Source organism: Thrips palmi, unplaced genomic scaffold (genome assembly GCF_012932325.1).
Source record: "Thrips palmi isolate BJ-2018 unplaced genomic scaffold, TpBJ-2018v1 HiC_scaffold_10, whole genome shotgun sequence".
NCBI classification, from domain to species: Eukaryota; Metazoa; Arthropoda; class Insecta; order Thysanoptera; family Thripidae; genus Thrips; species Thrips palmi.
In genome coordinates, this window is record NW_023144621.1 from 21,155,459 (window position 1) to 21,174,013 (window position 18,555).

Here is an 18,555-nt window from a genome sequence, read left to right on the forward strand (position 1 = left end):
ATGCCCAGGTAGCGGCGCCGGCGCCGCTGCAGCACAGTGGGCCAGAAGAAGACCGGTGGAGGCGGGTGGAGGCGGCCAAAATTCTACAAGCGTTTTGAGCTCCAGAGTCGCTAAATGGGACTTGAACCGAACGTGTGACCCCATAAATGGGTAGCTCTCCGAACGAGGAGTCCATTGGTGGGGGTCACACGCTCGGTTCGAGTCCTCTTTAGCGACTCTGGGGCTCAAAACGCGTCTAGAGTTTTGGCCGCCTCGACCGGTCTTCTAGCCCACTGTGCGGCGCGGTCCGCGGGGCCCTCGCCGAGGCCGTCACCGAGGCCGACACTCCGGCACTGCGTTAGTTACATTAGCGTCTGCTAATGGAGAGCCGAGGGCGAGCCCATTATTCCGAGTCGGCCTCATAACCAAGCTCGCTGGCGGGGAGGGGCGGGGACAGGGGGGGGGCGCGCACATCCGTCCATCGAACTTAAACTTCTCGTGTGGACGTCCGCCCGTCGCCCGCCGGCCTGTGCGTCCGCGGCACAGCGCGGCACAGCGCGGCGCCGGAGAGTTTGTCCCCGGAACCAAGAGCTTCAGCTCCTCGAGCCAGCGAGCCAGCGGTGCGCCGAGGGATGACGCCACATCATTAAGGAATCATGATGGGTCTGGCCCGGGGCTAAGCAAGGCCTTGTCGCGGTGGCGCGGCGTGGCGGCGCGGCGGAGCGGAGCGAAGGCAGTCCTTCATCAAGGGGCACACGACCGCCACGAGATTACCGTGCGCGCGGCCCGGCACGGCACGGCCCCGGGGGGCGGCAGCCGAGCGGCAGCGCGATACTGACCTGCGTAGGGGTGCGTGTACTCGCGGTCCGGGCTGGTGTACACCTTGCCGACGCCCTCCTCGCCCGGCACCAGGTAGGCCTTGGAGTCGCGGGGGTCGCAGTAGGTGTCGAGCAGCTCGATGGAGGCCTCGCACGCGCTGAGCGGCCTCCAGTGGCGCAGCGTCCGCGCCTTGTTCACGAAGTCCACCGGCAGGCTGTAGTCGTCACACAGAGCCACCTGGCGAACAAAAAAGAAACAAATCAGCGTTATTTGCGCTGCAATTATTGGAAATTTTTTGGAGGGAAAAACGGGAGGGGTGCTGCTGCTGAAGGCGAACCTTGGCCTTTTAGCACGGCGTCTGTTTGCCCCCATCATGAACCTTGCATGGGCTCTTTCGGCCGTATGTCGGAGTATAAAAGAGGTTCATCACCCAACGCAAACAAGTGTGTCAGCGCGCTACCCTACCGTGTGCTACACTGTGTGCGCGGGCGCATCGACAAGCGTTGGCGACGGAACGGCGGCGGGGGCGTGCCAGGCCAGGGCAGGCCAGGCCCAGCGCCACTCGACCATCATCACTCACAGCCAGACACCTGAGGACGCGTCGGAGCGTGTCATGCGGCGTGTCCAGCGGGGACCCGAAAAACGAAAACAAACTGCGCGAAAATTAATCCGCAGCGCGATTCGATCGTCGGAGGGGCGGGGGAGGGGAAAGCAAGCAACAACAGAACAGCAGCGATAATCCAACTCGTTGGCACTACACTACGAACAGGTTCGGGGCGATAAAAAGCGCCATGAAAAAGAGGGGCAACACGTCCATCCCGGCGGCAGCGCCGCCCCATGGCAGCGCCATGGCAGCGCGTGACTGGTGGAAGTTTTAATCGAAATGGCGAGGGCCCACAGCGGCGCGTCCATGGTCCACACATGCGGCATGGCGACCGACCTGGCCGCCAAGGGCCTAGGCACGCCAAAGGCCGCCGTTAGTCGCGGCGAGCGGTCGTAAAGGCGAGAATGGCCGCCTCAGCGCCTTCCTCTCGACAGGCATCGGCAGCCCTGGGCGCGGGCCTCGGCGCCCCGAGCAGCCCGTCGGTCGAAACACAGACAGACTCCGGCGGCGTCCCCGGGCCGGACGGCACTCCAGCCGTTCCGGCCGTCAGCACGCATCATTTGGGGCGTCAGGGCGTCCGGGCACGCAGACAGGCACGGCCTGCACGGCCTGCACGGCCAGAACACATTCCGACTCCAGCACTTTCAGCATTCAGCGCCGCGGTACGGCCGTTATTCGTGCCGTCCGTCTAGCGAGGCCAGCGAGGCCGTGCACCGCGGAGGACACAAAGGCCGCCGTGTCCGCCACGACGCGCTCCTCGAGGCCGTGCACCGCGGAGGACACAAAGGCCGCCGTGTCCGCCACGACGCGCTCCTCGAGGCCGTGCACCGCGCCGCGCAAACGAGCCACATTATTTTTCCGCGTCGGCCATTTTATTTAACAGCAACTTTGTTTAGGGCCGAAAGATTGGGTGCCGCTCTGGCCGCCCCGCCTTTTTACTCGGCGGCCCGGCTCCTCTCTGTTGGGGTGGCATTCGAGCTCCGAGCCGCGCCAGTGCTCGGGGCGCCCCCTCCCCTCCCCCTCCCCTTGCAAGAGAATCGCGCGCCCTCTCCACTCCGCCGTATATATTGAAACCGGAGAAGTTATATATTGCCGAGTTGGAGTGAGAAAGGAAAGGACGTTAGCGGATGGCACTCCGTGGCACTCCGGCACGCGGGATTGGCGCGGGCAAAGAGAGCGACACACGCATTGTCGGCCGGCCGGCCGGGGGTTCGAATACCCGGAAGTGCTCCGCTTTTGCGCGCCGCTTTTGCGCCCCGCGGTACCTGCACTGCAAGGCCTGGCCCGATTTATGGCCAGCCGATGGAGATTCCGGCAGAATCTCCGACCACGCTGGCGAGGCCATGGCCGGCAGGGAGATTAAGGGACCCCCGGGGTTTAGGGTTTCCTACACTGCGAGGTTTGAGCTCAAATACGGGGGAGCGGCGAGACGCTCGGCCGGCCGGGGTATCGCTTACCGCTCGGCTGGTATTTGCGCTGTAGGAGCGCGGCCGAGTGGGGCCTGGCCTTGGGCCTGGCTGCCTCACGCCGGCCGCCCTAACAGTAACAAATGCCGGCCAGTTTCGATTAAAACGGGATTAGTCAGGACATGCGTGGGGAAGCGAAATCTGAAAAAAAAAACAAGAGGCAGGCAGGCCGGACGCTGCAGCCTCACTACGGACACCATTCATTGCCAAAAATGACAACGGCGGGGCGGGAGAAGGAAAGAGAGAGAGAGAGAGAGAGAGAGAGAGAGAGAGAGAGAGAGAGAGAGAGAGAGAGAGAGAGAGAGAGAGAGGAGGGCGCGCGGCGGCGGAAGGGTTGCTTTTCTCGGACGGGAAATGAGCTGGTCCCGCTCCAGCCGGTCCCCCGTCCGCTCCGCCCCGCCCGTCCAGCCTGCGTCTGCATGGCAGCCTTAAACCAATTATTATTTGGGGTCCCGCCATCCGCTTCCCTCGGCCGTCCAGGCCGTCCAGGCCTGGCATCACCACGGCCAGCCCGCCAGCCCGACACGGCCGTCAGAGGTAATCGTCGCGTTTAATACCCCGTCCCACAGTGTCCCCGTCAAGGCAGAGCCCGGCAGAGCCACTCCCGCGGGATTAGCACTAACCGAGTTACGGCGCGGTCGCCGCGCGTCAAGTTCAAAGCGCCACGACCTGCATGTCTGCGAGGTGGCCGGCCTCGGCGGCCTCGCATTCGAGGTCCGACCTTCCAAACAGGAACCCGTCGGTGCCGGCGCCATTGTGAGCTTGATTCGAGTCCCGTCTGGGGACTATGGGAAGTTGCCAAAATTGTGGCTCCTTTTGGCTCCTAAAAAAATGAAAAAAATATCTCGTTCTAAATTTTTTTTAGTATTTTTCCTGTATTCTAGGGGTCATTCTAAACGCATTTCCGAAGGAGGCCAGGATTTTCTCGCACTTCGATTTTTCCCCTATACTTTACATGGGGGAATGGCACGGAAGTTACCGAAAATGTGCATGGCACGGAAGTTACATCATCAAACAAACCGCGAAAACGGACCAACCCGTTCACCAAATCGAACAGGTGTCTCGCCTAAAGTTTAAAAGACGTGAAAGCGCAAAATGGCCAGGTGGACTGAAGTCGGTAGGTCGAGTAGCAAGCCCGCTATTGATGACACGGAATGTTACACACAAACCTGACACATGCCGGATTTTTACCTTCGATGGTCTAGCCAGCCGGAATGGAGCCCTCCAGCGAAAAGCCACCTACCGCGCTGGAAAGAGGAAACCGTGCTGCTGATTCTGGACGCTGAGCCGAACTTTTCCCGCTACAGGTTCGGCGCTGAGGCGCGAAACTAAAGCTGACGATGTTTGAAAACCAGTACACGGTGGACATTTTTTCATCCAATAAAGCAGGAGGTGAGAGTCACAGGAAGAAATTGCTATCCAAGGGTGTCATAAAGGGTTGCCAACGGAACAAAAGGCTGTTCGCGGATTTGCTCTCCGACAAATAGTTCAGGAGATGTTCGCCTTGGAACACGGACTTTTTGGACAATGGACAGCACGGAAGTTACATTTTGCCCAGTTTTAGCCTGTTTTGACAGGAAACTGCTTGGACTGCATGCTCAGTTAGTGTGTGGGATAGCAGGGGAGATGAAGCCCAGTCATAGGAATCAAACCGCAGGTCAATACGTCGAAAAATAAGGAAACTGTGGCCCAAAGACACAAAAGGACCCACAATTTTGGCAACTTCCCCTATACGATGGAGCTCCGCGAGTGTCTCAACTTCCTTGCCAGTTCTTCTGGCGCGCCAGCCCGGCCGCGACTCCGGGACTCCGGGCCGCGCGAGAGGGAACACAAACCGAACAGCAACAAACTGGCCGAACTGCCTCGGCCCTGGCCTCGGCCGCCAACCGCAAAGTGAGGGCGGAATCAGCAGACCGCCGCGTCATGAATATCAATCTGAATACAAGCGTAATGGAACACTCTACCAAAAATGTCCTGTAAATGCCGTTAATTTATTACCAGTTTTCACTGTAGGTCAATTCACAGCGTTTACTGTGATCTGCTCACGGGATTCACTGTGATCTTGTTCGCGGTGTTCACTGTGATCTGGTCCCCAGTAAACTCTGTGAGTTTGACGCCGCTGAGCACCGAAGGACTGCAAATCAGGCTCCAATTCACGGCGTTTACTGTGGCCAGATCACAGTAAACACTGTTGCCGAGATCACAGTTAACGCCGTGAACTAGTTCACAGCAAACGCCGTGAATTGCATAACAGCAAACATTGGTAATAAATTAACGGCGTTGACAGGACATTTTTTGTAGAGTGAACGAGAGGAGGCGCGCGCTCGACTCGCGCCGCGCGCAATGACCGACCGAGACAAAAATTCATCGCGACTTTTCGCGACATTTCTTATCAATTTTTGTCACATGCCGCGCGCAACTTTTATTGAAGACCCAACAGGATCATTATGGGGCGCCGCCAGACAGCAGCCACGCCACGCCACTGCGAATTTGCATGCAAATTGATTTTTTTCGAAACAATATCAAGAGGAGGAGGGCAAGAGCGAGACGGTGACTGGCAGCCGCGCAGCCGCGCCAAAATAAGGAAACAAGCCCCATCGCGCACCCGCAACATTTTGGGTCGCGGCCCCGCCCCGCCCCGCCCTGCCCGCTGCCAGGGGGTGGCAACAGCCTAGTGCGCGCGTGAAGCTATGCGCGCCGCTCGGGCCGGCAAGGAGCGGCCGGGCGGCTGGGCCGCGCGGCCGAACCAAATTAAACAGAACTTTGTCAAAACTGCATCGAACTGAGTAAACGAGGTCATTTTTAGATTCTACGCAAAATTTCCTATCCGTGAGTGACAATGGAATGGACTTTTGGATATGTGAAACAGTTCTAAAATCAATTTGAAAACCAAATTTACGGCACCAGACAGCCGACTTGAAGTTTCCCTTTCACTAAAAAAGCTATTTCCGTTCGTTTTAGGTCCATACATACAGCGAGCCGATTGTTGGCCACTATTTTTCGGGTTGCTTGGTACACTTGGAACGCCAATACGACTTCTGTAGCAGAAATGCCGATCCAAAAACTAATTTCCATTTTTGGTCCAAAATTGTATTTTGCAACTTTGGAGGTTAAAAGCACAGTTTGAAATAGGTTTCTCAGCATTGTCAACCTCACTAAGCAACCCAGAATTCAATTCTCTATCGCCCTGCTGTGTTGGATTTGCAAAAGGAGGTCAAACTTCTAATTGAAACGAAAAGGCCCGAAGCGCTGCAAAACCGCCAAAACAGTTCAAGTATTTTGTGGAGCTTAATGTGTGAAAACTATTTCTCAGATTGTAAATCCAACCACACCACCTTGTAGGCCAGTCAATTCTACAGCTCCATTGTAAGTTTCATCGCAATCGGAGACCAAGAGTGAAGGCCGCAGAATATATTTTAAAGTTAGCTGCAAAAATCTGCCGCAGCGATTTCTCATACTTGCGCCCGCTCGACCAATCAACCAAACTGCTGGGATTTACAATTATTATAGCTGTCTTTACTCTTGGTCTCCGATTGCGATGAAACTTACAATGGAGCTGTAGAATTGACTGGCCTACAAGGTGGTGTGGTTGGATTTACAATCTGAGAAATAGTTTTCACACATTAAGCTCCACAAAATACTTGAACTGTTTTGGCGGTTTTGCAGCGCTTCGGGCCTTTTCGTTTCAATTAGAAGTTTGACCTCCTTTTGCAAATTCAACACAGCAGGGCGATAGAGAATTGAATTCTGGGTTGCTTAGTGAGGTTGACAATGCTGAGAAACCTATTTCAAACTGTGCTTTTAACCTCCAAAGTTGCAAAATACAATTTTGGACCAAAAATGGAAATTAGTTTTTGGATCGGCATTTCTGCTACAGAAGTCGTATTGGCGTTCCAAGTGTACCAAGCAACCCGAAAAATAGTGGCCAACAATCGGCTCGCTGTATGTATGGACCTAAAACGAACGGAAATAGCTTTTTTAGTGAAAGGGAAACTTCAAGTCGGCTGTCTGGTGCCGTAAATTCGGTTTTCAAATTGATTTTAGAACTGTTTTACATATCCAAAAGTCCATTCCATTGTCATTCACGGATAGGAAATTTTGCGTAGAATCTAAAAATGACCTCGTTTACTCAGTTCGATGCAGTTTTGACAAAGTTGTGTTTAATTTGGTTTGGCCGCGCGGCCCAGCCGCCCGGCCGCTCCTTGCCGGCCCGAGCGGCGCGCATAGCTTCACGCGCGCACTAGGCTGTTGCCACCCCCTGCCGCTGCTGGCTTCCCTGTCCCTGCTGCTTATTGACAGGCAGCAGGGCCGCGCCTTGCCGCGCCCCTCAAAGCAGCGCGCAGCCATGGCGCAGCCCAGCGCGGAGAGAATCAAAGTTTGCCAAAGAAAACAAATTGACAAGCAAGGCGACCCTCGGGCCCCGGCCGGACGGTCTCTGGCGCGCACACGGCCTGCATGGAGAACGCTGCGACCGCGGCCGTTTGCAGTGGACACGCACATGCTGCACACGGCCTGCATGGAGAGCGTGGTGACCGCTGCCGTTTGCAGTGGACACGCACATGCTGCACACGGCCTGCATGGAGAGCGTGGCGACCGCGGCCGTTTGCAGTGGACACGCACATGCTGCACACGGCCTGCATGGAGAGCGTGGTGACCGCTGCCGTTTGCAGTGGACACGCACATGCTGCACACGGCCTGCACCGCAGCGCCACACCTATGCAGGCGGGGTGCTTTGTCGCTTTGATTACTGTGTTATCGCTCGCCCCAGCGCGACGCCACCCCCTGCGCCACGCCGCGCCACGCCCCGCCACGCCCCTGCGTCCCCGGAGCCGGGATGTCATTTTCCGCCGCTGGGAGCATCGCCGGGGCCTGGCGGCCTGGCGGCTTGGCGGCTAGGCCGGGCTGGGCTGGACGCGTCGGAGCTCAATAATAGTCGCAAATGGGTTTGCATATTGCCAGCCCAAGGCCGGCGTCCCGGCCGTCCCGGCCGTCCCGGCACAGGGCAATGAGATTTGCTCATGGCAAGCCGAGCAGACATGCGGACAACCGCGTCACCGAGGGGGCGGCCCCAGGGCCCCACACCCGCGACACCATTTCCACGTTTCGCGCCAAACACTTTTTCCGCTCCAAACTTTGTGTATTTGGGCGACTTTCTGTTCACGTGTCTCCCGGCCGCGGCGAACGTGATGCTGGGAGCGAGTCGCCGCCCGTAGCGGACCCGCGGCACACTCCGAGAAACTAGAAAAACGCCGCGTACTCCGGTGTGCCGGTGGAGGAGGAGGAGGAGGGGGGGGGGGGGACACTGGTAGCCAAAGAATGTGACGTCATATTTCGTTGGAGTGTAAATTTTGTCACGTTCGTTTGAACATGACGTCACATTCGTTCGAACGTGGATCAACATTCAAACGAATGTGACATCATTTTCAAACGAACGTGACAAAATTCACATTCGAACTAATATGACGTCACATTCGTTGGCTACCAGTGGAGGATCAGGTGAAGGATCACGGGGAGGGTCAGGAGGAGGAGGGCCAGGAGGAGAAGGATCAGGAGGAGGAGGAGGATCATGGGAGTAGGGTCAGGAGGAGGATGAGGGGGGAGAGGAGGATGAGGACGAGGGGGCGACCCGACCCAGCCAGGGGGAAAAAACAGACGAGCGGTGGGACGGCGAGGGAACTCTCATGACGTCAGGGAATGCTGACCTTATGTTGGCTTCATAGCGACGGGGATGTGGAGAGGCGAGGGGGTGAGAAGTGGCAGATGGCGGTGACGGGGTGAGCGGCGGGGCACGCGGGGGTGGGGGTCAATCAGAAAGGCGCGGAACCTTTCCACCTCGCTGTATAAAAATGCTTGCCGTCGCGGCGGGGGGAGACGAGACGCCGCCGCCGATTGTGGAGAACGGTATTGAATTTTTACGCTCCGCTTTTTCTCCTGCTCCCTTTCTGTCTCTCTCTTCGTCTCGGCCGCCGATTGTTGTCGTCTAATTGAAATTCCTCGGACTAGTTGGCGAGCACCAAGGCATCTTAGCGCCCCGTGAAATATTGCCCCGGGGCAGTGGGGCGGAAGCAGTGCCGTCATCAGATCAGGAGAGATAATTTTTCAAATGAAATTAGACACCAGCAGCGCAAGCGGCGCAAGCAGCGCCCCCTGGAGGCGCGCGCGCCAATCAATAGCGCTCCCTTATCACCGCCTTGTCGCCTTGTCGCCGCGGCACCGCTCCGAGAGGCCAACGAGAAGGCCTCGCCGCCGGGCTATTTCTGGCGCGGCGGTCACCTCGCGCCAACGCGACAACAGCCAACCCTCCTTGAGTGGGAATATGATTCGCAGAGGGGAGCGCCAACAGTGTGCCATGTGCGGAGAGAGGACGGGGCGGCGTCGCGTCGCGTCGCGAACGCAGCTGGGAATCGAACCAAACGCCGCGGTGGGAGGAATAACAAGCCCCGCCAGGACGTGATAGATGCGTGTGAGTGTGTGTGTTGGTGTGCGTGTGTGTGTGTGTGTGTTGGTGTACGTGTGTGTTGGTGTGTGTGTGTGTGTGTTGGTGTGCGTGCGTGTGTGTGTGTGTGTGTGTGTGCGTGTGTGTGTTGGTGCGTGTGTGTTGGTGTGCGTGCGTGCCCCCGACGTCCCCGGGTGACTGCTTCCCTCGACAAGCGAGTGCGTCTCTGGTCGAGGAACGTATATAAAGCAGCGCCGGCCGGAAGGCCCGCCGAAACCAGCCCAGCACCGAGGAAAAGGGAGAAGACAATAGGAAAAGAAGGGGGCGAACGCTGCCGGCAAACAGGTACAGTAAGTAACGAGCCCGCCTTCATCTTCATATTTAATCGTCCCCGGCGGGGGCCGCTCGATTCCGACGGGGTCCTGTGGGAGCGGCCCCGGAGTCCCCTCCTTGCTGGCGTCGTGTCCCTTCCCGAGCGCCTTACCTTCCTTTATCTGGCTCGGGCGTTATCGTGGCCAGTGTGCCCGCCCGGTGGGGACGGCCGGGACGGCCCCGCGGGAGAGACAGAGACGCCGGTCAAGTCGCAAAGGCGCCCCCTCATTTCTGTCCGGGCCGCGCCGAGGGGGCGCCACCGCCGCATCGGCTTGTAATTGGTTACAGTGGACTATCTGATGCTGCGTCACTTTCCCGGCCAGACCTGCAGCCCAGCCCAGCCCCCCCGACTTGACTGTGAGTGAGGCGCTCCGTTGCACTGGGGGCAACGCGAGGAAAACTGCAGACTGATTCCGAGAGTCGTTTCCGTCGCTCTGTCCCTCTCGCACACATGGGGCGTCCCGCATGGGTGCGAGAGAGACAGAGCGAGACTCTCGGAATCAGTCTGCTGTAATACCAACATTACGGCCTGCTCATCCGCGGCCGGTTCATCCTGGGGAGATTACAGCCAACACCGCGGCGCAGGCACACCTGTTTAGCGGCCACAATTCATCCGGGGCCGCGTTAAGGGACTAGGAGGAGCAACAACATTTTTTTGCGTCTTCGGGAGGGAGCTTCTCCCTCGCCAAACACGGCAAGAAAAAGTGTTTCTTTTTTTTGCGAGTGCAGGGCCCGTCATTAAGCAGGTCGCTCTGCACTGCGCGGCACGTGTCGCTTGGCCGCGCTGCTCCGCTGGCGGGGCTGGCGGGGCTCCAGGCCGCGCTGTTCGACGCGGAGGGGGGGGGGGACTCGCCGAGAAACAAAATAAATCATCCCTCGTACCATAATCCATAGCACTCCCACATAAATCTACCGCGCGTTTTCGGACTCCTTCCCGGAGTCCGCCAGTGCGCCAGGCCAGTGCGCGGGGCGGGCCTAGCCGGGCCTAGGTGAAGGGGGCCATGGCACGCAGGCAGCGAAAGTGTCCCTCCCGGTCCTCCCAGTCCCCCAACACCACGACTCCTGGCGTAGACAAGCTGTCCGTGCGCAGCGTGCGCAGCGGCCCGGCCGATTCGGCGCACCGTATTTCCACGCCAGTCCATGGACCTCGCGTGTGCCGTGAGGCGCTCTGAGGCCGTCAACCCGAACACAGTGGGCCAGAAGACCGGAGGAGGCGGTCAAAATCCCCGTCGCGTTTTCAGCTCCACAGTCGCTAAACAGGACTCGAACCGAACGTGTGACCCCACCAAGTGGATTCCTCGTTCGGAGAGCAATCCATTGGTAGGGTCACACGTTCAGTGCGAGTCCCACTTAGCGACTCTGGAGCTCAAAACGCGACGGGGATTTTCACCGCCTCCACCGGTTTTCTGGCCCACTGTACGCCGTTCCCTTCGCCGCGCGTTTCTGTGGAAATAAGAAATGCCGCGTGTTCCCTCCCGGGGCCGGTTAGGTTAGGGCCTTGGCGAAGCCTTGGCGAGGAGGACAAGTCCCGATAAATTGCGTGCTGCTTTATGGATGACCCCCGAGAGTCGCTGCTGGAGCTCGCTGGAGGCACGCGCGGGCCGCCACATTAACGTGGAACACTTTTAGCCCCCGTTGTCACACGAGAGCACGCGCCACAGCCCGCAGCATGGCCTCGCCGAGGGCCTTGCAGCGACACCGCGGTGCCGCGGGCCCTCCCCACCTGCCCGACACACTGCTAGCACAGTGGCCCAGTCGCCACTCGGGTAATGCTGAAAAATAAAGGAGGAAAAGCAGCGCGCGCGTCGCTGGTTAGGTTACTCTCTTTCTTTCAGCTCGCTCCCATGGGAACGCACCACCTCGGCAACAAAACTTTTGAGATGCGTGATGTGTGTGTTATGCACTCGTGCCTAGCGCGCACTGACCCCATGCTCCCCAGTAGGGCAGCGGCCACTTCGACTATGCAGAAATCCTACCGCATCTGAGGTTGCGGCGTGGTCGCGCGAGGTCGGAGTGTCTTGCTGACCCGAACCGCTAAAGGTCTGTATAGGCCTAACAGCGCTGATGATGATGATGATGCGTCGCTGGTCTCGCTGTTCAGCCTGCAGAGTCGAGGGTAGGCAACCCGGCGACAGCCGTGCTCGACGGGCCGGCATGGCGTGGCCGCGACAGGCGCTGGCCCGCCCGCCGCCCGGCTGCCTGCCTGGCTGTCTTGCTGCCTGCCTGGCTGCCTGCCTGCCTGGCTGCCTGCCCGCCCGGCTGCCTGCCCGCCTGGCGGTGGCTCTTGCGAAAGAGTAAAGTAGCACAAAGCGCGCTTCCCAATCCACGCGGAAAAACTTTTGGCCGCCTTGTTGGCCCGGCGTGTTGGCCCCTCGAGTCGAGTAGTTGCGCACAACGTTCCGCCCTAAGCACCCCCATGCGCCGCTTGCTGCGAGCTGGCGACAGGTGTGTTTGCGCAAGCGGTCCTTGTGAGTGAGTGTGCGTGTGCTCGTGTGTGTGTTTGACTGCGCAGTGGCGCATAATACTGAGGGCCCCCGTATCTGGTCTGCAGGCGTTTGCTTGGGAGCACACACACGCACACACACGCAGTCAGGGCAATGCCACAGCGCAGCATTAGTCACGCCCATTAGTCGGCGCACACACACACACAGACACACGCACACACGAACTCACGCAAGCGCGCTCACTCAGACTGGGGCACAGAGTAGACGTGTGCGCCGACCCCAATTTGATCGGCGGCGGCGCTCGGCCAATTTAAGGCCGGCGGCGGCGGCGTAATCGGCGTATTCGGCGTGAAAGAAATTTTGATTTTACCAACCATAGAGTCTCAAAATTTTGTCAGTCACAGGTTAAAAATGATATAAGTGCTCAAGTAGAACAAGTTATTAACAAATATATACGTTAAATACGTAAAAGACCATTTACTTTCTTGGTGTTAGATTTTCGGCATCTTAATGAACTACGTCGCCAAAGCGGAGAGAGGGGTAGGGAAGGTAAGGCAAAGACGGTATGGCTCATTTTTGTCAGGAAAACGCGTTTAGCTCAAGGAAACTTCAGGTTTTCGAGGTATTTTGTGATCGGAGACCTTCAGAACCAATAGTTTCATTCGCGCCGATTACGCCGACCGTTTCGACCGGCGGCGGCGGCGCGGCTGCCTTCGACGGCGGCGGCGTCGTGACCGGTCAGCGCACATCTCTAGCACAGAGTACACGTTACGTTGGCCGTCCGTATGACGGGGTTGGGATATCCACTGTTGTTATTTCGCGAAGCAAATGCGCGGCCACTGGTTTACCCCGGACCAGCAGTCGGGCCGGGCCGGGCCGGTCTGCCAATAATTTGCCAGCGAATTGTGGCTAAGCTTTGCGGTACATTAAGTCGCAGTGACCGCAAAACGGCCGCACGTTTTCGGAGCGGGATATACGCACGCTGACAAATAACCAAACACGCACACGCGCGCGCGCGCGCGCACACACACACACACACACACACACACGCACACACACACACGCACACGCGCGCACAAACTCACGGCACGTGTGGCAGCCGCCCGGAAAGTCCAGCGATTCCGGGATAATCGGTCCGATAATCGGCGAGCCAAGTTGGCGCTGCGGCCCTAAGATGGCGCCGGGCCACGGCGGGCGCGCCGGCCACGGGGAAACACGAATTATCTGCCACCACAAAGGGCTGGCAGCGGTCCACCCTCCCAAATTGTGTATTAATGGTATGCAGCGGCCGTGGCGCCGTGGCACTACTTCCCCACTCGCCGCCCTGGCCCTGTGCGCCGCCCTGTGCGCCGCCCTGTGCGCCGCCCTGTGCGCCGCCCTGTGCGCCCGCCGGGCCCTCCAGGGAACGTTAGAGTGGACCGGCCAGCCCTTTTACCCGAGGCACCCGAGCGTGGGGGTTTCAAATCGCGCGGGCTGCATAGCAGCGCAGTGCGGCCAGTCGGGTTTCCGAGTGCAACGCTCTGTCTCTCTCACACCCCTGCGGCACGCCGGCACGGCCCGCGGGTGCGAGCGAGACTGACCGCAAAGCACACAGCCAATCAGGGCCGACTCACTGAGCGCCCGTCCGGACGGGCTGCGGGATGCGGCATGCGGGTGCACCAGCATCACGGGTGTCAAGATGCAGCGGGGGACGCATTGCGCTGCAGTTTGCGGTGCGGTGGCGACTAGGCCGCCTCGCTGCCTCGCACAGTGGATTTGCCAGAAGACCGGTGGGGGCGGTCAGAATACCAGACGCGTTTTGAGCTCCAGAGTCGCTAAACGGGAATCGAACCGAACGTGCACTGTAAAAAATATCTTTAAATTTATGTAGCCAATGGCTTCTTGAATTTTCTTAGCCAGACACGAAAGTGTTTTTAAAGCGCCACTGGCTATGGAAAGGTCACTTTCCAAACCGCGACAGTGAATTTGTAGAGCCAGTGGCTCATGAAATTCCAAGTCGAAATGTGAAATTTACCGCTTGGCTAACAAAACGATGCTTCCCTCAGCCACGACTTTAAATTTGACAGCCCCTTGGCAAAGAAAAATCATAGGTGTGGCACTGAAAAGGCATCCTACCCAGACGACAGTTATGAAATTTCAAGTCGTGGCTAAGGGAAGCATGCTTTGCTTCGCCACACCTGGTGGTGGCCAGACTAGTCCTCGCGAGTCCATGATGAAGCTCCGTCGAGCGCTCTGCCAAGCAGTGGTGCGGTGGCCGAGGGGCCAGGGCACAAGACATCCAAGTTGAAGTTTCGGGTTCTATGCCGACCGCTCGTGCCGCTTTTTTCATCGGCCCGAGACGAATTCTCCTCGCCACAACTTGAAAGTTCACAATATTGGTTCCGAGCATCCTTTCCAGCGCCACGACTCAAAAATTGCCATTTGGCGTAGGAAAGAAGCCTTCTGATCGCCAGTGGCCATCAAAATTTCGTGTGCCATGGCGAACGAAATTTCATTGCCACTGGCACACGAAATTCATTCAAAGTATAACTAAGAAGGGGCGTTTCACTAGCCACAACACGAAATTTCGTGTCAAAATTTTTTACAGTGTGTGATTGCTCTCCGAACGAGGGATCTACTGGTGGTTCCATACGTTCGGTTCGAGTCCTGTTTAGCGACTCCAGAGCTCAAAACGCGTCTTAAGTTTTGGCCGCCGGCGTCCGTCTTCTGGCCCACTGTGCCTCGCAGGTGGGGCTAAAGGGCTAAACGCATTACCTTCAAGCACGGCTGCAAATTACCCTGGGGCTCAAAGGGCTGCCGCCCCGAAGCCGGAACATGCCTCGGCCCCTTGAATCACGGAGGCAGGGCGGACGGCCGCCATAAAGCCGGAATAAAATATTGACGGATTTCTTTTGCGGATGCCATCGTGATGCCTGCTGCGAGGAACGGCCGCAGCACCCTTGGACTGCATGGACGGCGCGCGTCTGTCCCCCTCAGTGCACCCCAGGCAGGCAGGCAGGCAGGCAGGCAGGCAGGCAGCCAGGCAGGCAGGCAGGCAGGCAGGCAGGCAGGCAGGCAGGCAGGCAGGCAGGCAGGCAGCCAGGCAGGCAGGCAGGCAGGCAGGCAGGCAGGCAGCCAGGCAGGCAGGCAGGCAGGCAGGCAGGCAGGCAGGCAGGCAGGCAGGCAGGCAGCCAGGCAGGCAGGCAGGCAGGCAGGCAGGCAGGCAGGCAGGCCGGCCGGCAGCCAGGCAGGCAGGCAGGCAGGCAGGCAGGCAGGCAGGCAGGCAGCCAGCCGGTCGGCCTATTACGGGCGCGTCCACGCCGCCGCAGCCCTATAGGCCGGCCTGCAGTGGTGAAACATGGCCATCCTAATTAAACCATAAATTACACAACTCTTCGCCTAAGTCCGCAACCTTTACACCGCCCGGCCGCCCGACCGGCCCGGCCACTCCACTCGGCACTACTGTCCTCACACTCCCCTGCAGGGCCTGCCGGCTTGGAGCGGGGCCCCGCCACGCCCCGCCACGCCCCGCCAGGGCCAAGGGTCGCACGGCGCGCCGCTGAGTCGACGCGAAATAAGGGCGTTCGCTACACAATTTTGGCGGTGCAGCCCCGCTTATTGTCGAAGCCCATTCAGCGCGTTTATTGGCGCGCGCACACACACACACGACCCAGAGGCGCTGACAATGGGCTTTGTGCCCGTGTGTGAGTGCGCGTGACGGCCACAAAATACTTTTGACCAACAATTAACGCGGCGTGATTAACAGCGGGGCCCTTGACCGCGTGAGCACCTCGCGGCGCCTCGCCTCGTCTTCCTGACTACAATGCCGCGCGAGACAAAAGGCCCTCCAGAGGGAAAACGAGAGAAAAGAGCGCGGCGGAGGAGCAAGAGGGGGGGGGAAGAAGAAGAAGAAGAAGAAGAAGAAAAAACGGCGCGCAGGACGGATAGCCTCTCTAGCGGATTCACCCCCACTCCCCCTCCCCTTTGCCGCGCGCAGTTGTCAAGGAAAGTGTGGGAAATTAGTGCAGGACAGCGCTAAATCCAGGCTCCCTCCCCCTCCGCCCTCCAGCCTCCAGTCCTCGGCTCCAGCGCGACAAGCCGCGGCCGATTGGACAATTGTCACCGGCCGGCCGGAACTAGCGGGGACGCGGGGGCCTCCAGGGTGTCCGCCAGCGCCACTACACGCCGTGCCGTGCCGCCGGGAGATTTATAAAAGGCACCCCAATGAAAAGAAGAGGCTGTGCGGATTTGGAAAGCAGCGGCCGAGGGGTCGAGGGAGGGAGGGAGAGGGGAGGCCCGGGAAGCGGCGAAGTGATTTAAAGCAGGGGGTGGCAACAGCCTAGTGCGCGCGTGAAGCTATGCGCGCCGCTCGGGCCGGCAAGGAGCGGCCGGGCGGCTGGGCCGCGCGGCCGAACCAAATTAAACAGAACTTTGTCAAAACTGCATCGAACTGAGTAAACGAGGTCATTTTTAGATTCTACGCAAAATTTCCTATCCGTGAGTGACAATGGAATGGACTTTTGGATATGTGAAACAGTTCTAAAATCAATTTGAAAACCAAATTTACGGCACCAGACAGCCGACTTGAAGTTTCCCTTTCACTAAAAAAGCTATTTCCGTTCGTTTTAGGTCCATACATACAGCGAGCCGATTGTTGGCCACTATTTTCCGGGTTGCGTGGTACACTTGGAACGCCAATACGACTTCTGTAGCAGAAATGCCGATCCAAAAACTAATTTCCATTTTTGGTCCAAAATTGTATTTTGCAACTTTGGAGGTTAAAAGCACAGTTTGAAATAGGTTTCTCAGCATTGTCAACCTCACTAAGCAACCCAGAATTCAATTCTCTATCGCCCTGCTGTGTTGGATTTGCAAAAGGAGGTCAAACTTCTAATTGAAACGAAAAGGCCCGAATCGCTGCAAAACCGCCAAAACAGTTCAAGTATTTTGTGGAGCTTAATGTGTGAAAACTATTTCTCAGATTGTAAATCCAACCACACCACCTTGTAGGCCTGTCAATTCTACAGCTCCATTGTAAGTTTCATCGCAATCGGAGACCAAGAGTAAAGACAGCTATAATAATTGTAAATCCCATCAGTTTGGTTGATTGGTCGAGCGGGCGCAAGTATGAGAAATCGCTGCGGCAGATTTTTGCAGCTAACTTTAAAATATATTCTGCCGCCTTCACTCTTGGTCTCCGATTGCGATGAAACTTACAATGGAGCTGTAGAATTGACTGGCCTACAAGGTGGTGTTGTTGGATTTACAATCTGAGAAATAGTTTTCACACATTAAGCTCCACAAAATACTTGAACTGTTTTGGCGGTTTTGCAGCGATTCGGGCCTTTTCGTTTCAATTAGAAGTTTGACCTCCTTTTGCAAATCCAACACAGCAGGGCGATAGAGAATTGAATTCTGGGTTGCTTAGTGAGGTTGACAATGCTGAGAAACCTATTTCAAACTGTGCTTTTAACCTCCAAAGTTGCAAAATACAATTTTGGACCAAAAATGGAAATTAGTTTTTGGATCGGCATTTCTGCTACAGAAGTCGTATTGGCGTTCCAAGTGTACCACGCAACCCGGAAAATAGTGGCCAACAATCGGCTCGCTGTATGTATGGACCTAAAACGAACGGAAATAGCTTTTTTAGTGAAAGGGAAACTTCAAGTCGGCTGTCTGGTGCCGTAAATTTGGTTTTCAAATTGATTTTAGAACTGTTTCACATATCCAAAAGTCCATTCCATTGTCACTCACGGATAGGAAATTTTGCGTAGAATCTAAAAATGACCTCGTTTACTCAGTTCGATGCAGTTTTGACAAAGTTCTGTTTAATTTGGTTCGGCCGCGCGGCCCAGCCGCCCGGCCGCTCCTTGCCGGCCCGAGCGGCGCGCATAGCTTCACGCGCGCACTAGGCTGTTGCCACCCCCTGTTTAAAGACAGGCCGAGGAAAGAACAGCGAGCGAATGAAGAGAAGGGAGGACTGCTGGTGAACGGGAAACACACGGCCGCCCGGTCGTTCGCACTCACGGCCGTGCGCGGGGCGGCCGGTGCGAGGTGAGAGACAGGGCGGCGAATCAGCCTGGCGAGGGCGGTAGTGCCGGATTAGGCAGGGGCGGGCAGGGCGTCCTCGTCATCTGGCGCCGTCGCAGCGAGCAGGGCTGGGGGCAGGGCTGGGGGCAGGGCTGGGGGCAGGGCTGGGGGCAGGGCTGGGGGCAGGGCTGGGGGCAGGGCTGGGGGCAGGGCTGGGGGCAGGGCTCGGCGAGGCGGGGGCAGGGTGGCGCGTCCCTGGGCACTCCCAGCAGGGCGGCGGGTCGGCGGGTACCATTGTGCTCGGGGCTCGGTCCCCATTCCGTCGGGTCGCACGGAGATGCAGGACAAGGCCCCCTTATTCAATTCAACGTGTGGCAGCCCTGCAGAGCCCTGCAGAGCCCTGCACCCACGACGACGTCTGCAGCG

General features: G+C 57.9%; 1 protein-coding gene across 1 annotated transcript in view; it reads right to left on the reverse strand.

The window, feature by feature from the left end:
• Positions 1-18,555, reverse strand: part of LOC117645920 (AT-rich interactive domain-containing protein 1B-like) — a 93,574-nt gene that overhangs the window by 8,426 nt on the left and 66,593 nt on the right. Inside the window, exon 3 of the mRNA XM_034386480.1 lies at positions 819-1,035. Within this exon, the coding sequence (XP_034242371.1) occupies positions 819-1,035 (217 nt within the window). The remainder of the gene's footprint in view (positions 1-818; positions 1,036-18,555) is intronic.